Here is a 13,748-nt window from a genome sequence, read left to right as displayed (position 1 = left end):
CGCGTGTGTCTGGCCGAGCTCGCCTCGGCCCCCCGCACCCCAGGCCGCGCAGCCCCGTTGTCGCGCGGGCTTTCCCTGCCCTGGGTCCCAGGCGCTTCTGGGAGTTTCTGCTCGCTGAAGTCTCTTCCCACTGGGAGGCAGGGTGGCGGGATGGTGCTCGTGTGGAGGACCTGGGGGCTCCCGAGACGTGTGCGGTTCGGGAGAAGGCCGTGAACCCTCTGAGCCTCTCTGTGTAAAGAGGGCACGAATCCTCACAGCATTCCTGAGGAGTGAGCGTCACGTGGGGTAAACTGAGGACGCCACTGGAACAGTCGGGGTGACCCCACTGTCCCGTCTTCATTCCCTTCTCCCTTCTCCCTGCGGACCTGCGGGTGGCTCGGTGCTGACCTGGGGGTTGAGTGTGGTGCTTTCTGTGACTGCTGCTACGGGCCTCTTACCTGGGCGATCGTGATGGCCGGTGTTTATTGAGTGTGTGCTTTTTACGGGACGCTGTGCTGTCCGGGCTTTCATCCGCACAACACTGAGAGTCGAGTTGCCCTTCCCTTTGGGCAGGGGAAGGCAGAGATTTGACAGGTTGCGCAGCCATGATGTCCTGTGGAGTTAGGTCTGACCAGATGTCCCCAACCCAGAGCTCTTGGCCACGTTCCTTTGTCCACTTTCTTCCTAAGGCGCTTGTTTCTCCTTTTCCTTATCTGTCAAATAATGGGGTTGGACTTTTCTTTTGAACTCTTTGAGGTCACATTAGGCTCTGGTCTTCTAAGGGTCTTGACTGGTGAAGGCCAGAGACTCTATTTGAATCTCACCTTCCGCCATGAGTGACTGGGTGACCTCAGAAGAGCAGGTCTTGCCACTTGGCAGATGGCACAGAAAGTCATTTCAGCTGTGTGGCAATCTTGCAAGAGTGCTTGGCACAAAGAAGGCACTCAGCAGCTGGAGGTGAACTGTCACTTTTCCTTATTTTCACAACTTCCAGTAGGGCCTGGTTTTTACGATCTTAGCAGTGGCTTCCTCAAAGAAAGAGGGTGTGTCTGACTTGGGACCTTGCACACTATCTTGATTCACTCTCAAACTTTTAGGTTCATTGGTGGTCTGCTTAGGCAGTCTCTCTCTCTCTCTCATCTCTCTTTCATCTCTCCATCTCTTTTCATGTTTTGAGGCAAGGTCTCACTGTGTTGCTCAGGCTGGCCTTGATCTAGAGGCAATCCCCCTGCCTCAGCCTCCTGAGTGCTGGGTTACAGCCATGCACCAGCATGCCCAGCAGGAAGCACAAGGAATCTTGAAGTCAGCTAGGAACCTTGCTACCACAGAATTACCTAGTTGACAGTTTCTCTGTGTCCAGTCCTCGGGTGCCTCCAGCTCACTGCTCCAGCCACACCACTTTTATCCTGGTATCTCAAATGTTCCAAATTATCTGTTCTTATGGTCTTTGTTTCTGCCCCAATCACACTCCTTGTGACTGGTTTATTTTCATCTTCCAGCTTCTTGTCACCTTGGAGAGGCTGTCACCCACTAGGACACTTGTACCACGTGGGCCCTGCCGCTTCTCTGCCTCCGTGCTGGTGATTATGAGGCTCTCCCAAGGTCAGGGTGCCACAGCCTTAGAGTAGTAGAGCAAAGCATCCTCGGTGCACAGGCGTAGTCTGGTGAGCTTTGTTCAGTGTGGAGGACACTGGAGGGCTCCTGGGCTGACTGGCAGGAAGTGGAAGGGGTGAGAGTTGAGGGTGCTGAGTCTCGTCCTAGTGAGTGACAGCTGGCGCCGTCCTTCCCCTTTGCAGTCACCATCTGTATCTGGGAAGTGCCAGTGGAGCCTCCCCCCAGCAGGAGACCGAGTGGGACTCCTTGTCCTCGTGTGAGGGGTTAACCGTGGCAGTGGCCTGATGGGGGCCGGGACCGAAACGGTTGCTCTCCTTTCCCCTGCTGCTCCTCATTCCAGCCCACTCTATCCTCCCTCCTCACCTTGCAGCAGTCCCTCCTCCAGGTCTTTCCGTAAAGGTCTGTTTATGCAGTAATAGGTCTTGAGTATGCCTGGCGGTGTGCTGTGTGTTAGGATGTGGTAGTCCATGGGACGGCCATCAGGTACCTACCACGTGGCAGGGGCGGGATGGCGGGCGCCTCTGTGTGCTTTCCGTGAGCGCATCGGCGGTGGAGCCACTCTGGATGCCAGTGTGTCCATTCCTAGGAGAGTGGGTGCTACAGTGCAGCAGTCTCATCTAAAGACTGGGGAAACTGTCTCCACGAGGAGACAGACACGAAAATGGCTATAGTAGTATTGCTTATTAAAAGAACAGCAGCAAAAGTGGTACTAAGCTAGATGGTCTTCAGCAGGAAGGTAGATAAATAAGCTGTGACGGATGAGTTGGTGCATGGTTTACTGAGCCACTCTGTGTGTTGCTTGGGGATGCATATGTGTGTAATAAATGTGTAAAGTAGTGCTTGAAAATAGTAAGTACCAGGTTCCAGATAGGGGTTCCTCAGGAGGTGGGAGGTTCTTTAAAGCATCAGCTTTCTTGGTGATGCTATCTTCCTTAAGCTAGTAGAGGTGCACAAGAGAATCTTTATTGTTCAGGCTGGCCTCAAACTCTAGGGAATCCACCTGCCTCCACCTTCCAAATGCTGGGATTATAGGTGTGTGCCACCACACCCAGCTCTTTTTTGATAACTTCCTGTGTGTTACATATTTCATAACTTTAAAATAGCAAGCAGTATGTCCTGCAGTGAAAGCCTCCAATCTGGAAGGCTCAGTACCCAGCCTGAGACTGAGGGGCAGGCAGGAGAAGCATAGGGAAGGGACATGGTGACAGTGCAGGTCCAGAGATCCATGAGAGGCCAGTGTGGCTTGGAGAAGGAGTAGTGGGGAGGAGGGGAAATCTTCTGGAAGTGTCTGTAAAAAGTGTCTTTTTTCCCATGTGTCAGGTTCTGTGCATTTCAGACTCCACGAAGCATATTAGGATTTGAAGATGTGACCAGAGTTCAGTCTGATCAGATTGACACAGGGAGAAAGTTCAGCAGGCTTTTGCCCCTGTGATGGGTTTAAAAAGAGTCTCACCTAGGGCTGATTGTGTGTCCCTAGGAAGATCTGGAAGCCCTCATTGCCCATTTCCAGACACTGGACGCCAGAAAGACAAAGATCACAGAGACCCCATGCTCCCCGCCTTCTGCACGGTAAGCCAGCTGACTCCTTTGCTTTGTGATTCTGACCATTTCCTTTCCTCTTCTAAACTGGAAAGCTGCTTTCCATCAGCACCATGTTTTCCTAAATGACCCAACCCTGGGGACATTTTCCTCACTGAAACCTGCTGTGTGATCCGTTGCCCTGAAGAGCTGGGCTGTGGCTGTCAGCTCTGCTGTCCTGCAGTTTCTGTGAGGTGAGGTTTCCCAGAAGTCTGCTCCCCTTGGGGGTTTTGTTCATTTGTTTTTTTGTTTTCATGAGACAGGATCTCGAATTGTAGTTTGGGCTGGTCTTGAATTCACTATGTTGCTAGACTGACTGAGAACTCTGGGTGATCTTCCTGCCTCAGCCTCCCAAGTGCTGGGATTACAGGTGTGTGCTGCCATGGCCAGCGGGCTGCTCTCCTGGGATCTGCTTGGCTGTAAAGGCTCTCTAGTTAGCAGCAACTTGTGGGCAAAAGGTTGCCTCAGCAAGCTTTGCTTTTGTTCTCCAGGTGTTTTAAAAGTGTGTATCACAGGAGGAAAACAAAATCACCATAGCATTGTGCTGTGTTTACTCCTAAAGCTTTTAAATTCTCAGGTGAAGCCAGGCATGGTGGCGCACACCTGTAATCCCAGCCCTCGAGAGACTGAGGCAGAAGGATCAGCAAGAGTTGGAGACCAGTCTGGACTACCCAGAGAGTTCAAGGCCAGCCTGAACTCTAGGGCATGTGGCTGTCTAAAAAAAAAAAAAAAATTAAATGAATTCTCAGGTGAAAATCTAGTGAACATAAATTTTACTGGGCCTTGTGCCACACACCCATAATCCCAGCACTCTGGGATGCTCAGGCAGCAGGATCGCAAGTTAGAGGTCTGCCTGGGCAACTTAGCAAGACCCTTTCAAAATAAAAATAAATAAATAAAAGGTCTGGTGATGCAGCTCCTGTGAAGGCCCTGGGTTCAGTCTCCAGTACATGCAGTAATGTAGAACATCAGTTCATGTGTGAGCCATTTCAAATGAATGTATGAGTGATGAGAAATACACCAAGTTTTTCAGACACCTGTGGGACACACAAAGGGAACAGTCTTTGGTCTGCATGTGGCTTCTTCCCTAGCTTCTGAGTTCTAATTATTAACAGTTTGATTCAGGGTCTCATAACTTTTGTTTGCTGGTCACAGACCAGAGGTGTGCTAAATGCATCGCACTAGGAACCTGGGAAAGACCCAGTGTCCTCATAAACAGATATGGTGTCATCCAGGGTAGGGAGAAGCGTAAGCTTTATAGGCTTCTGGGCTGCATTTGTATAGTTCTGGAATGTTTCTGTTTCCTTCAAAATAAAATTAAACTTCTAGGCTGCATCTCAGTGCTGCTGTCACACCCTGTAGTGCAGCCCTTCAGGGAGGCCCCGTTATTGTGCTCCCTTTTCATCTGTGAGGTGCAAGTGAAATGCAGATCCTTCAGACCCAACAGGTGGGCTTTTGTCATCACCTGTGCCCAGGTGCAGGAGGTACATGGTGATGAGCCTTGGATCAGCTCCAGGTGGGAGGCCTTTCTCGTCTCCCTTTAATAAATTCTGCTGGGAATTGGGTTTCGTTTTTCCCTGTAGTTGGTGTGTTGTCTTTGGGTGAAACATGATTTGCTCGTGGCAGGTGGATGTTTGCTTTTGACTTGTTGAAGGAAATCTGATCCTAAGGCTTCACATATGTACCAGCACTCACGTGGAAAGCCACTGAGTGTGGAGTATTGTTATTTTTTGGTGATGTGTTAGAACTTTTTCCAAAATAACTTTGCCCCAAAAGCCAGGTTTGGTGTCAGGCTGCGGTTTAATATGTGGGTGGCTCCCAAGGTCAGGGGTAGAGTAGTTGCTGTTTGCAGGCAGCTGTTCCTGACCAAGAGAGATGGAATGAGAGCATGCTTCTTTGGGCATGTTAGGCAAAAGGCCGTGAATTACAAGTTCTTGAGAATTACAAGTTCCTGAGCACTGGCCCAGGTGTGGTCTGTCTAAGGGTACATGAGGACCGGCACCCGCCTCCTTCCCTGCTTCTCGCTGCACGTGTCTCCATCCATGCCTGGGTAAGGTGGGGCCTGTGGTTGGTGCTATGGGCCTCCTGCAGCTTCTTCCCAAGTGATGTTGGCTACTTTTCCACAGAAAATTAATGGATAGTCAGAAAAAAGTCAGAGTACCGAAGGAGCTTGGGAAACGCATTTATAGGGGCCAGGGTTTTAGCTCAGTGGTGCCGCCTCCTGCTTCACAAGTGCAAGGTCCTGAGTTTGATTTCCGATACCAACAAAAGAAAAAGGCATTTATATTATGGTGATATATATAAAACTGGAAATTTGCCATTTACAACATTTTTTACTTAAACTCAGTGGGCTTTTTATGGTCACAGTGCTGTGCAGCCATCAGCACTGTCCAGTTCCAAAATTTCATCTTCCCCCAAACAGCAGCCCTGTCCCTGTGAAGCAGTCACTACTTGTTCTTCTGCTGCGAGCTGCAGTCCGCTTTCCCCTGCTGTGGACTTCCTGTTCCGGGTGTTCCACAAAGGCGGGGCCACGCGGTGTTCCTGTGTGGGCTTCTGCCTGTCTGTTTCCCAGGTCCTCTGTGTTGCAGCAGGGATCCGAGCCTGCTTCCTTCTTGGGGCTGGAGGATCCATGTTGTGGATCCTCTCCTGTCGGGACTTGGCTGCTTTCCCTTTGGCTGCTGAGTCCTGCTGTGGTGAGCATTGCTGGACGGGCATCTGTTTGTGTCTGGACCTAGGAGTACACCACGGACTTGGGTGATGCTGGATTGAGCCCTCTGAGCAGCTGCTGTTTTCCCCGCAGCTGCACTCTTTCATTCAGGCTCTTACTGCAAAATTTCCCAACCTGTAGAATGCTCCGGTACACAGTAAATCCCCAAGAGAAAATAGGAGCTTCAGATTCCCCATCTTACTTGACCATGAAACCTGTTTATCCATTGAGAAGCCGTCTTAGGAGGAATGGTGTGGACATGCTGTGGACAGCCTTGCAGAGGAATGCAGGGCACTTTCCAGTGTGGCCCTCATAGTCCCTGCAACTTTTCTAGCTTTCTACAGAGATAGAGTATGTGTGTTTTGATTTTTGTCCTGGAGTGTGAAGTAAATGAAATTAGTAACTTTTTTTGGTACTGGGGGTCAAATTAATGCAAGGCAGGTGGTGGAACCACTGAGCCAAATCCCCCGCCCTGAAGTTAGTAACGTTTTCTAGATGGAGGGCACCTGGCGAATTGTTGAAGTACCTCCCGGACAGGACCTTGGAGAACAGTTCTGATGGTGATGTGAGTGACCTGAAAGCAGGACGGGCTGGAGACTGGGCATGGAAGTTGGTTCTAGACTTCTTCCTGCTGGTGATGTCGTCGGCTGGCTCGGAGTAAGGCAGCACAGACCAGGGCTTTCCCTGGAGCATGAGCCTGGCATCCGGCTGGCGGCCAGCACGTCGGGCCCAGGGTGGCGCCTGTGCTTCCGTGCTGAGGCCCAGGCCCTCTCTCGGGGTCTAGGAAGGCCCGCCTCTGGTGAAAGCCGTGCAGACGGGAGGAGCCTGGCCACCTCGTGGGACTCTGCTCACTGCTGTTCGTGTCTCTCACAGGTTGAACGCCTCCCTCTCTGCACATCCTGAGAAAGACGAGTTAATCCTTTTCGGAGGTGAATATTTCAATGGCCAAAAAGTAAAGTATATATTTTTTTCTCTTTCTCCCAACTTCCCAGGTGTCATTTGTAGTGAAGTTAGAGTCACAGTATAAATGGCCGTTGGTCCTTTCACTCCTCTCTTGTGTGTCCCACTTCCTGAGCATCAGGCCCGAAGACGGGCTTCTGAGTGTCACCAGAACCCCGTGAGGGCTGAGTGACTGTGCTGCCCTAGTTCTGCAGGTGCTTGTCCCTTGGGACTCAGCTGTCCCTACAGTCACTCCTGGCCACACCTGTTTTAGGTGGACCTGTGCCCCGCTCCTCCTCATGTGACTTTTCAGTCTTGTGGTGCTGGGGATCCGTCCCAGGGCCTACATGCGCTAGGCAAGTGCTGTGCCACCGAGCCACACTTCCAGTCCTCAGAGTTAATTTGAATACAGAAACTGCCGGTGAATTGTGAGGCTAAGGTTTTCTCAGCAGGCCAGAAAGCCCTGTGTGTCAGACTTGTGTATGAAGCAGTTAAAATGTGATCTCCAGTCCCTCAAACCTCGAGGAGCTCCGAGTCTGACTTGCCTCCTCTGGGCATTTGCGTGCATTTCTAGACCCCAGGCTTGAAGCAGAGTGAGGAGGCTGCGTGCGCAGCCAGGCTCTCAGGGCCTTGGAGGTCAGTAGGTGTGGGGGCGGGGCCTTTTTCTTTGTACCATGGCCCCTGACTTACACAGGTTCTGCTTACAAGTCCTTGACCTTACGATGGTGGGACAGGGGCCCTACTTGATCATTCTGGCTTTTACCTTTGGAACAGTGTTCAGTGCGTGGTGTGAGAGTTCTCACTTTGTGAGGTAGTCTGCACTGGATGGTTTTGCCCAGCTGTAGGCTGATGCCAGTGTTCCGAGCACGTTTGAGGTCGGCCTGGTTTCGGGAGGTCAGGTGTAGTAAATGCATTTTCAGCTCACATGGGTTCACCACGGTGTGATGACAAGCATCTATCTACACGCCAGAGTACCCTGGGACCTGCGCACTGTCCGCCTGCATTGGTCAGATGCACAGCGCTCCAGGAGACAAGCTTCCCCGCCAGTTCTAGTGACTGCTAGAATCCTGGCTACTTCCGTCACTTGCCTAGCATGTCCTTCATGACACTGAAGGTCGTCTTCCTTCCTGCAGACATTTTTGTACAACGAGCTTTATATCTACAACATCAGAAAGGACAACTGGACCAAAGTCGACATCCCTGGGCCACCGCCAAGGCGCTGTGCTCACCAGGTAGCATTGTTACTGTTCTCAGCCCTCTTTCCCCTTCCTGTGTCCAGAGCTGGTGGGTTTTTTAGACTGTGGCTGACGGGCAGCCTCCTGCAGAGACTGGGCCTCCTAGGCTATCCTGGGTTAGCTGATGTGCTAGTGTTGTTGTTTGGATTTGTTTGGGGTTTTTTTTGTTTTGTTTTTGAAATAGGATCTTGCTATGTAGTTGTGGCTGGCCTTGAACTCACTATGTAGCCCAGGTTGGCCTCAGACTTGCTGGAATCCTCCTGCCTCAACCTCCCAACCTTATAGATGTGCACCACCACGCCTGGCTGTTGTTTTGAGACAAGGTCTCCCCGTGTAGTTCAGTTGGACTCACTGTGTAGCCCAGGCTGGACTTGAACTCTCAGTGATCCTCCTGCCTCAGCGTCCCAGGTGATGGAATATAAGCGTATGCCACCACGCGCAGCTGGCTCTGCTTTTTGTAACCTAAGCTGCTTCCATTTTCATTGAAAGTCACACCCACTTCACCTGCTCCCAGGGGGCGTGAAGATGGTGTGTGATGCTCTCTGTGAAAGCATCTTATGTTACACCTGGCGTGTAACAGCCACTTTGCAGTGCTTGAGTGAGAGGACCCCATGGTGCCTCAGTCTGGACTGGGTGGTGAACAGAAGACAGAAGCTCCGAGAGGGGCGCGTGGTGGAAGGAAAGTCGTTCTTGTAGAATGAAAGAAGGCATGAGGAAGAAGTCTCGGGCAGGGAGCAGGGGCTGACGGTCTCTGCCACCTCGGGGAGCCTTGTCGGAGCTGCCGGGCCTCGCAGGGAGCGGCTCCTGGTCTCGGTGTCCCCCAGGCTCCGTAAGGCTGCGCCGTGTCACTTCCGGGAGGGAAGCAGGGAGCGCACATCACAGCCCACGCTTCTGCTCCTCTGTGGAGGCTGCAGTCAGCCCACAGGAGGGGGAAGCGGAGGGTGTGAGCGTGGCTCTGCACTCACAGGGTGGTTGGTGCTCCCCGAGGGACAGTGACACTGACGTGAACCGATTTTCTCAGAAAGAATGAAAAGCAAAGCATTTCGGGTGGTGAAGAGTGACGGTCGTGTTCTGGCTGCTCAGCACGATGACTGGTGTGCATGGGGAAGAGTCACCGGGAAGGGTAACCGGCTAACTCATCAGCCTGGTGTCCGGCCGGTGCGGAAGTGCTGGTCTGCAGCCCAGTGGGGCCTCAGATTCCCCTCTGAGCAGCCCTGCAGGAGTCCTCCCATGCCTGTGATCTGAGGAAGTAGTTACTGAGTGTCCTGGGTGCCGGCCCCATGCTGGGTGCTGAGGACAGGAGACACTCGCTCCTCCCGGCAGGCACTTCGGGCCTCTTTTGGTGCTGCAGGTGTCACACACTACCTCAGCAGAAGCCCAGGGCTGACGTGAATCCCATTCCAGGGTCGGTTTTCTGTTGGACCCCCTGGTGCGCCTCCTTTAGAGCAGGAGAATGGGCTTGTTAGTCAGGTTAAAAGGTTATGTCCATTCACCACCCTGTCTCTGCTTTGTGTGCATGCAAAGGGCCGTTTTTATTTCCGATCTGTTACTGAGGGGTCACACAGGTGAGAGCTGTGCGCGTGACCTCAGTGAGTTGGACCTGCAGCCAGCATGAGCAGACTGTGCTGGGGCAGCCGCATCTCACTGAAGATGAGGGAGCTGTGTTGATAGTGTGGCTTCCTTGGTGTCCTGTCAGTGCCTGCACACAAACACATTTCTGTCCAAAGTCCTGGACCAGATGTTTTGTCTTCACGTCATCAACGGCTCCAGAAACGCAGCACTTGTCAGATGTGCAGGGCACAGGCTAACTTTGTATTTGAGAAGGAAACCTGCTTTCTTCAAAACATGGCAAGCGAAGAGATTTCCTTATCATGTACAGTGTTCCATTATTCCAGTTGGTGTTATCACTTGTAGGTGTTTTATTTCTTTATATTAGAACCCCTATTGTGTGGGGGTTTTTTGTTTGTTTGCTTTGTTTTTGTTGTTGTTTTTTGAGACAGGGTTTCACTGTGTAGTTGAGACTGACCTGGAACTCACTATGTAGCCCAGGCTGGTCTCACAGCGATCCTCCTGCCTCAGCCTCCTGAGTGTTGGGATTACAGGTGTGTGCCACCACTCCCAGCTTGTGATTTTTTTTTTTTGCATTAAATTTATTGGTACCATTTAGGTATACATAATGATAACCTTCATTATAGGGATTTGTACCTGGATGTGATATATCTTTTTTCCTCATTCCCCTCCCCTCAACCCCCGCTTCCCTTATTTACAAAAGCTTTGTTTTCATTTTTTTCTTATTCTTTTTTTTCCCTTTTCCCTTCTTTCCTTTCTCCCTCCCCTCTTCCTTGTTCTCCTTCTCATTTGAACATTTTCTTCCCATTTCCTAATGTCTGTTATGCATTTTGATCCTTATTTACACTTTCGGTTTCTCACACCAGAGGAACAATTCTGTATTTAAACGTGTGTCCAATTTATTTCAGTTAAGAGTATGATATGAAGGTGCATCCATTTACCTAGGAATATCTTAAGCTTATCCTTTATGGCAGAGTAGTAGTCCAGTGTAGGAAAAAACATGGCTTTTTATCCTTGATTGTATTTGGGTTATATAAATAATATATCACTGTGGTACGATGCTTTTAATTCTTTTAGGCAGTTAACAAGAAGGGGAATAGCTGGGTTAAATGGGACCTCTAGTTTTAGTTTCTTTCTTTTTTTTGGTACCAGGGATTGAACTTGGGTCCTTGCGCAGGCCACCAAACCGCTGAGCTAAATCCCTGGCCCCTAGTTTTAGTTTCTTGAGAAATCTTAAATAATATATCACTGTGGTACGATGCTTTTAATTCTTTTAGGCAGTTAACAAGAAGGGGAATAGCTGGGTTAAATGGGACCTCTAGTTTTAGTTTCTTTCTTTTTTTTGGTACCAGGGATTGAACTTGGGTCCTTGCGCAGGCCACCAAACCGCTGAGCTAAATCCCTGGCCCCTAGTTTTAGTTTCTTGAGAAATCTCCACACTGATTTCCACAGGGGTTGCATCAGTCTGCACTCCCACTGGCAGTGGAGCAGGGTTCCTTTTACCCACAGCCCCTCCAGCATTTGTTGTTGGTTGATTTCTTGATAACAGCCATTCTTTCTGGGGTGAGATGGAATCTCAGCGTTGTTTTAACTTGTATCTTGAATCCAATGATGTTGAGCATTTTTTGTTTGTTTGTTTGGTACTAGGAATCAAATGAAGGGCCTCACGCTTGTCAGGCAGGTGGTGTGCTGCTGAGCTACACCCTTGGCTTTTCCGAATATTTATTTGCCATGACTCCCTATCGCAACCTGTTTTTTTGTTTTTGCTTTAGATAGTTTTTCAAGAAATTTTAACACAAGAAAGGGACAGATCATGTCTACTACAGTCTTTTTGTAAGACCTGCAGTTGACTTAAGAGTTTACCATTGCCAAGCTATACAGTGGTGTGCACCTGCGGCCCCAGGGGCCTACAGCTTGAGGCAGGAGGATCTGCAAGTTCTAGCCTCACCTGGGTAGTTTGCCAGTTTACCAAGATCTCCTTTCAATCCCCAGTACAGAGAAAAAAGTGGTTTGGCCTTTCCAGCCTACTTTATTCCTTGTAAATTGTCTTTGTCCGTCAGTCTAAAGAACTTTTTTTGCCATTTCTTAAAGCAAGATCTGCTGACAGCAGGTTTTTTAGGTTTTTTTTTTTTTTTTTTTTTTGGTTTTTTTTTTTTTTTTTTTTTTTTTGTCAGTGACTATGCCTTCATCTTGAAAGTGTTTCTGCTTGACAGGGAATGCCAGCTGACACTGGGAGGTGTGTGTTGTTTTCAGGGAACAGTTAGCGGCCATTCTTGGGTTCTGTTTCTCAATGTTGGACAGGGACCTGGGGCCTGCTGCCTGCTAGGTAAGGGTTGTACCACTGAGATACATTCTGGCCAGTCATTCTTAATTCTGTTTGGCGTGCATTTTGTCCTCCTTAACGCTGCTTAGAAGATTTTCCCTTTGTCCTTGGTATCATTTTGGTTTGATGCATCTCTGTCTCTTTCTAGGTCAAACGTGTGTTAGACTGCTTTAATATTGTCCAACTAGATAATCTCCATTCATTCTCATTCTCTCACCAACTCCCCAATCCCTCCCTCCTTTCCTTTCTTCCTTTCTTCTGTTCTTTCCTTCCGACTGAACCTCACTGTGTACTTCAGGCCAGCCTTGAATTCATGGTGATCCTCTGTCTCAGCCTCCCGAGTGCTGGGATTACAGGTGTGCGTCACCATGCCTGGCTCCTTCAGCTTTTTATGTCCATGCTAAATTTTGGATGGTTTCTGCTGCCCCTTTCAAGATCAGTGAATGCTGTGAAATGATGAATTTTCCATCTGATGCACAGTGTTGACAAGCCCTGGACACCGTTTGGTTCTTCATCATGCTTTCTGTTTGCACCATGTTCGCGTTCCCTTTACATCTTGGTGCATAGCTATAAGCTTAATAAAGGCTGCATTCTGTCGTTTCTGATCTGGGCTGGTTTCTGGTGGCTGTGGCTCACATTTTCCTGCTAGTGCTGTGTGCTTGGAGCCGGGCTTTGTGAGCATTGCCTGTTGGGTCTGCACTCTCTCCTGTCCATCAGTGGAAGACATCATCCTGGTCAGCAGGACCGTGAATTCTTGTGATGTCCTGCTAGGGCTGTCATAGCTGTAACCTGTGGCCCTGGGGGCTTTCCGCGTGATCAGTGACATCTTCACTGTGCCTGGTTGGCACCTGCCAAGCCCTGTGTCCACTCAGGTCGTTTTCAGGTTTGTGGTGCCGTGGAGGTGATTCCCCGCCTGGCCTCCTGTGCTCTGACCCTGCCTGTGTATGCGGTGTAGGTTCCCAAGGCTTTCTGTCTCACAGCTCCCTCTCTCCAGGGCTCTGCCCTGCTAGTGCCTGCCGCCCAGCACACACAAGCCCCAGCTGTGGCTCTGCATGCGTTGGCGCCGTGCCAGCCTTCCTTTGCCCTGTGTGGAAGCATCCTTAGGCTTGCAGACCCTCATTGGCACCCTGAAATGAAAGGAGATGAGCCACCTGGCATTTCAGAGCAGTGCTGGCCGTGGGCCTTCACCTTGGCGTGGGACCACTCGGTTCCCTCATTCTTCTTATGCACAGTCCCGGTGTCACAGCTGTGCAAGCCCGTGATGTGACCCTGAGCTCCCTGCAAGGGCCCTCCCCAGCTCCGTCCCCTCTGATGTTTACAGCTGTTGACAATAAAACTGCCAAGTGCCTGCATTTGTACAGGACGCAAGCAGGCCTCTGCCCATCTGTGGCATCTGTTGCTGAGGGGAAGCGGGAGGGACTGGGACGTTCCGCCCCAGCTCTCTGTACATGGGTGCTCTCTGCAAGTGCAGCTGGTCTCCCAGACTGCTCCCATGTCTCCAGGGCTGTAGCTCCTCAGGCTTTGTGCTGTGGCCCTGTGCTTCCTCCCCTTTGGTTGGTGGTCTCTGGTGACGAATGCAGACACCTCTGGAGCAGATTTGATATTCTGGGCCCATGGGATCACATGGCTCACAGCTGTCCTGGGTCCTCTGCAGCTGGTTAGGACAGCGGGAGCTTCCTGCATGCCTGCCTGCAGGGCCGCACTGCCAGTGCTTTCATTCACCCTTGCTGTTGTCTTAGTCCATTTTGCAGAATAGCACAGTACCACGGCTGGGTAGTTTGTAAAGAGCAGCAGTTTTTCTGTC

General features: G+C 50.5%; 1 protein-coding gene across 3 annotated transcripts in view; it reads left to right on the top strand.

Annotated features, from left to right (window-relative positions):
* Nucleotides 1-13,748, top strand: part of Klhdc4 (kelch domain containing 4) — a 38,686-nt gene that overhangs the window by 307 nt on the left and 24,631 nt on the right. For 2 of the 3 annotated variants that reach the window (XM_010627503.3, XM_010627500.3), the window contains exons 2-4: nt 3,071-3,162; nt 6,752-6,830; nt 7,951-8,049. The exons of the other annotated variant lie outside the window; for it this stretch is intronic. In XM_010627503.3, the coding sequence (XP_010625805.1) occupies nt 3,071-3,162; nt 6,752-6,830; nt 7,951-8,049 (270 nt within the window). The remainder of the gene's footprint in view (nt 1-3,070; nt 3,163-6,751; nt 6,831-7,950; nt 8,050-13,748) is intronic. 3 annotated transcript variants of the gene reach the window in all.

Source organism: Fukomys damarensis, unplaced genomic scaffold (genome assembly GCF_012274545.1).
Source record: "Fukomys damarensis isolate Sample0158 unplaced genomic scaffold, DMR_v1.0_HiC HiC_scaffold_32, whole genome shotgun sequence".
Lineage (NCBI taxonomy): Eukaryota > Metazoa > Chordata > Mammalia > Rodentia > Bathyergidae > Fukomys > Fukomys damarensis.
The sequence above is the reverse complement of the archived record's forward strand: the minus strand, read 5'-3'. Positions and strand labels throughout refer to the sequence as shown.